The 5995-nt window shown below is 33.5% G+C and overlaps 1 protein-coding gene and 1 non-coding gene across 2 annotated transcripts; one reads left to right on the top strand and one right to left on the bottom strand.

Annotated features, from left to right (window-relative positions):
* The first annotated feature begins 247 nt into the window (after positions 1-247).
* On the top strand, positions 248-331 carry TRNAL-CAA. The gene has a single exon. It is a non-coding gene; the product is annotated as a tRNA-Leu (tRNA).
* Positions 332-2622: 2291 nt separating this feature from the next.
* LOC101222577 (L-type lectin-domain containing receptor kinase VII.1) lies at positions 2623-5059 on the bottom strand. The gene has a single exon (XM_004146604.3). It carries the CDS (start codon positions 4873-4875, stop codon positions 2818-2820), a length of 2058 nt encoding a protein of 685 aa, XP_004146652.1. The 5' UTR covers positions 4876-5059; the 3' UTR covers positions 2623-2817.
* Positions 5060-5995: the final 936 nt, after the last annotated feature.

Below are 5995 nucleotides of genomic sequence, written 5' to 3'. Positions count from 1 at the left end.
AAGCAATTTATTATTAAATATTCCAAATGTTAAAAAGAAAATTTTAACTAAAAGAAAATAGATATGTATGTTGAATTGTTTGATTAATTTACTGTAAATATTTTTTTTTCCAAAAACAATAAAATGTCATAATTTTTCATATTTATAAATTACTTTATTTTATTATTTAAAAAAATCTTAGTTAAAAGAATTAAATAATAAAACACTTATATAGAAATAAGTAAATTAATCATTGCTTAAGCATCAAGTCAGGATGGCCGAGTGGTCTAAGGCGCCAGACTCAAGTTCTGGTCTTCGTGAGAGGGCGTGGGTTCAAATCCCACTTCTGACAATTTTCCTTTTTCTTTTCTTTACACAACATACAATACTTAGCTGATTGTATTGGTTGATAACTTTATTTTTTTCATCCTTCTATATTTTTTACATGTTCGCAAATACATTTTTTTTTTAATTAGAAACACTTACTACACTTACTAAATGAGTGTTTCATTTTGGTTCGTAATATACTTATTATAATTATTGATGAATTTCATATTACAATTCTATATCACAAACACAAACTTCCTAACTTTAACCTATTAACTCTACGTACTTGGTCCAACACTTCAATAATTAAAAGTACATAAATTTTATTGATATAAATGTGTTGGATTAATAATTAGAAAGGATGAGATAGGGCCTAGAAGCCAAAGGAGGATACAAACTGCACTAAACATTGATGTTCCAACTACCAACCTGCATGACGTTTTGTTGGGTTTGAATATGTAGCAAACACATTGAGACAAATCAATATAGGATGAAAATACATGTGATTGAAAAGTGAAAAGGTTAAATTATAATAATTGTCTCAAATACTTTCACAATTTTGAAAGTTTAAAAAATGTCTTTAAACTTTAAAAATGGGTCAAAAATACTTTTACCTTAGTTTTATTTTAAAAATACTTCTAAAAAATTTCCTAAATACCATTAAATATTAAATATGTAAGAAAAAAGATTTTTTTAAAAAAAAAACGTTAATTTATCCAAATTTTACACAAAAAATTTTCTCCAACCAAAATTTTAAGTCAAAACATAAAATTTCACGTCTCCATTATGTCTAGATCGGTTTAGTTCTTGCCGCCTTTTTTTATGCATATGACAAGTTTGCCCCTACCTTACTCACACTCGATGTCCAATTAAAACCCTAGTTTAAGGAAAGAGGTTAATTGCAACAATAAAAAGAGTATAGAGGAATAATTGATCAAATTGAAGTTCATGTGTGTGATGGTAACTGACTCAATAGTTTAGGATGGTTTGTGCAATTTTTATAAAATTAAATTATAAGTTTAACCCTTGAAAGTTAGTTTTTAAAGTGTCTTATTATGCATCTATACCTATACCTCTAACGTATCTTAAATTTAAAAACATAGAAGCAATCTAATAATTTATGAACTTAAAAGTTGAAACCCTAAAAACGTTACTATATCTATTATTTTTTCTTTAAAAAAATGGATAGTTGCAAATTTAGCAATTAAATTCAAATTAATTAAGTAGATAACATAATTTTAAAAAATTTGCAAATATAACAAAATTTGTCAAATTCTATAAATGATATAAATCTATCACTGATAGACCATGTTGTAAATATTGGTCTATCACTGATATACCATATGAAGTCTATCAGCGATACAAGTCTATTAGTGATAGTTTTGCTATATTTGCAATTTTTTAAAAATATTGCTATATCTTTAATTATTATTACTAAAATAGTCATTCATTCCAATTTTCCTTAAAAACAATCTTTTAACATGAAACTGGTTTATGCACTCAAGTGAGCCATTCCTCCCAATAACTTTGGCCTCTCAAGGCCCATTTCCATGACTATGGACCTCTGTGGGCCATCTTTGGGCCATTTGGAATGGACTTGAACATCTCTTGCATTAATTGCATAAACTCTCGTAAGGGATAGTTCCCAAGCAAAATTTGTCCAGTGATATAAGTCTATTATCGATAGGTCATGTTGCAAATATTGGTTTATCAATGACAGACTCAATATAAGTCTATCAGCGAAATTTTTCTATATATACAATTTTTTTAAAATGTTGCTATATCCTTAATTATTATTACTAAAATGGTCATCAATTATAATTATCCCTTTTATAACATCAATAACATACATTAAAAGGTATAAAAATAATAAAAAATTGCATAATTGACACAAATATTTAGAAAAAATAGTCTACAACACTTGGTTATGAAACGGTAATTATAGGACTTATCGAACAATAATAATAGGACTATTAAATTTATTACTTTTACAATTTAGAAAATTGGCTGACATGAACCTTCTTATTATTATTATTATTATTATTTTGCTATTTTTGGTAGAGCTTCTAAACAATAATTATAAAGAATTTTGTAAGCCTGGTAAAATCAAGGACAACGATAAAATTCTTTGTTTCTATGTGCAAGTGAAACTGCATGAATGTTTTGTTTATTAGTAAACTTCCAACTATTTAAAACTTTAAAGGGTATAAATATATAAACATGTTTATTTTAAAATTTAGTGTAAAAAATATTTGAACATACATATTAAATTTTTTAAAATTAAAAGAATAACCTCAGAATCTTGAAAACATTCAATTGTACTGAGGCACTATGAACTACTTTGTTCTTTGAAACTGTTGTATCCAACAAACAGCCATATAAACCCAATTCACAACAATTCTCAATGTTATTTTCTGTTTATATACAAATATATAAATCACAATTCACAACATTTCTCAATAATCTATGGTATTTGTTAAAAAGAATTCGAAGTTTAATGTTTCCAACATTTCACCTGCCAGTGACAGAAGAATTGGTCCAAGAGAGTGAAGTTGAATAAGATTGTAGAAAGTCCTCAAATGTTGGATGCAGATTTTTCCCAAAACCAACACCAGAATCACACAACATTCCTTCTGACTTCAATCTTTGAAGCAGATAAGCATTCATACTCTCACTCTCACTCTCATCCAACTCAATCTTCCCTTCCAAAACTTTCACAATTTGCCTCATCGTCGGCCGATTGTTTGGGTCAACATGCGCACACACCAGTCCCAAATGTAATACTCTCCCCACTTCCTCCTCGTTCCACTCACCCTTCTTCCTCAGCCGGCTGTCAAGCGCTGCCGTAATTTTCCCTTCAATGGCCAACTGGCGAACCCAATCCACCAATGGCGGCTTCCCTTCCTCTATTGGCCTCCTCCCACACATCACTTCCAAAATCAATACCCCAAAACCAAACACGTCGGATTGAGTTGAGGCTCGTCCCGTTCGAATCAACTCGGGTGCTATGTAACCCATTGTGCCAACGATTCGAGTCGTGCTTGCAACTTGACCGTGACCGTGGACTCGAGCTAACCCGAAATCCCCTAGCCTTCCATTCATGTCTTTGTCTAACAACACATTGCTGGCTTTTATGTCTCTGTGAAGAACCTTTGATTCCCATCCTTCGTGTAAATACAAAACCCCTGTCGCTACGTTCTTCAATACTCTGATTCGATCCTCCCAACTCAACATGTTTCTCTCATCACAATCAAATACCCATTTGTCTAAGCTTCCATTTTCCATGAAATCGTAAACCAGCAAGAAATTTCCCTTCTCTTTTTTACACCAACCCTTCAAACTTACAAGATTTCTGTGTTTTAATCTTCCGATACTTGAGATTTCAGCTAAGAATTCACGCATCCCGTCGTTATCGTGAGAGATTCGTTTCACGGCAACTTCTGAACTTCCTCCGGCCAAAATCCCTTTATGTACTTTCCCATTCCCTCCGATTCCTATCACGTTTTCTTCTGCAAATCCTTTCGTTGCCGATTCGATTTCTTGATATGTCAGTCGGTGTGGCCAATACTCTAATTCCCAATCTTCCATTTCGGCTCTTAACCTCGCTTTTCTCCGGTAGTCGGCTATCAAAATCCCTAAAATCGTTGCGAAGAAACAAACGACGAGGAATCCGCCGGCTGTCACTCCGGCGATGAACCACTTCGATTTGGTAATTGGGTCTTTTGGGAGGAGGAAGGAGGGTAATCCAGTGGTGATCAAACTCTCACTCAACGAAAAATTAGTGTTACTGAAACTCCAAGCTAAAATGTTATGACCTTGAACCAACTGTCCTGTTGAACTCGTGAACCCCATATACATTTCATCCATGAAAATTCCAGAGAGATTCAGAGACGTATTAATCAAAGGTCGCCGCGGCTTCTTCATCCCTGCCGGAGCCATCGTAACATTCATCCTGAAATCGGAATAGTCAATCCAAACCTGATAATTTTCGCCGCTATTAAGCCTAAGTCTGTTGAGCGTACCCGCCGCATTCGGACCACCGTCAGACCAAAACCCAGCTTCTTCGGTGATAAAAGACGTCAAGGAATTCAAATTGATTCCGACATGATTATCATCGGGATCGCTGAATTCCTCATTCTCAAAAACATCGAACTCAACTCCAAAGACATGGTTATTGGGGTTTCCATTAAGGGTGAAGTTAAGAAAGCCCAAATTCTGAGCAGCAGAAGTTCCTTCGATTCCAGTAGTCGGTACGCAAATGAAAACTAAGCCGTGCCCAGGAAGGACGTCCCTGTATGGGGCCATAGCGAAGATGAAGGAAGTGGAGAAAGGGAGGATGGAAGAGGAATTGGGGGATTTAGTGGGAATTTTGGAAGGGAAGAGAGCACGGCCGATGGAGAAACCGGTTTGGTTGGTGAGAGCGATGAAAGAGGAATCGATGGTGGCGTTGCCGTAGAGGGAGATGTTGGTTGAATTGAATCGATTGAAGAGGAAATCAAGGGAGGAAATGGAAGAGAAGAGAAGGAGGGGGAAAGAGAGAAGGAGGAATTGGAGCTTGAATGGGGCCATTGGAGGAGAGGAAGACAGAGGAAGAGGAAGAGGAAGAGGAAGAGGAAGAAAGAGTAATAAAAGAGGGAGACGGAATCAGGTAGGCTTAGTGGGTGGCAAGAAGGTTCGTGTGACCAATTTTCTTCGGTCAACTGTTAGGCTTTTAAATTCTGTGTCTTACACATACACTTTAACACCGACTCTTTCTTTCTTTCTTTCTTTCCCTCTTATCCAATCCATTTCCCTCAAGTTTAAGTATCACTTTTTAAGTTTCAACTTCCTTTCATACTCTCAAGTATTGTACCAAATCAAATTTTTAGTTTTGTCTTTCTCTTTTGTTCTCTTTTTTAGGTTGTATTTCAAATTCTCAAATCTAGTTCAGTTGTACTTAAAAGAAAGCCATAGATTCGTTCTAAATATATCTTATCTTTAAACCTCAATATTTTGGTTGCTGAGAAACATAAAGTTTCAAAAGTTGGTTGAAAAAATTAATAGCCTTACATAACACTCTGCACCTCCAAAACTTATAAGTTATTCATGAAATAAATGAGTAATAAATTATGAATATGAATAGTAAGTTAACATGGTAGTACTAGAAATTATCTTGGAAGGTTCATGGACATGTTGATACCTCAACACTTTATAAAATCTTATACTGCTGGGGAATGATAATTGTGCAATTGCATAAGTTCAAGACGATAATTTCTATGATTTTGAAGTTCAATTCACACCACTATTGTAATTTTAAGCGTTCAATTTTCAACACGGATATAAATTTGACCGACAAAAGCTTAATTTTTTCAACTAAGATACAATTATAATTATCAAGCGGTGTTTACGATAATTAAATGATATCTAAAATATTGTAATAACGTGAACAAAATATGTGTATTTGTTATATTTGAAAAATAATTCAATAAATTCCGTCAACATTATTGAAAGAATCAGACGATGGTGTGTTTTCTTGGTGGGAAATATTTTGCAATACAAAGTCTACATTCGGAAAATGAACAAATAGAAAAGACAAATACAGGTCAGATTAATTATATTATTATAATATGAAAACAGCATTAATCAATTAATATTTTTCAACCTTTACATTGTCCAATTTTGCTTCAACAACTCAATTTGTTTATTATTT

This window comes from Cucumis sativus, chromosome 1 (genome assembly GCF_000004075.3).
Source record: "Cucumis sativus cultivar 9930 chromosome 1, Cucumber_9930_V3, whole genome shotgun sequence".
Classification (NCBI taxonomy): Eukaryota; Viridiplantae; Streptophyta; class Magnoliopsida; order Cucurbitales; family Cucurbitaceae; genus Cucumis; species Cucumis sativus.
Note: the sequence above shows the minus strand (reverse complement) of the source record. Positions and strands in the feature narration are given on the sequence as shown.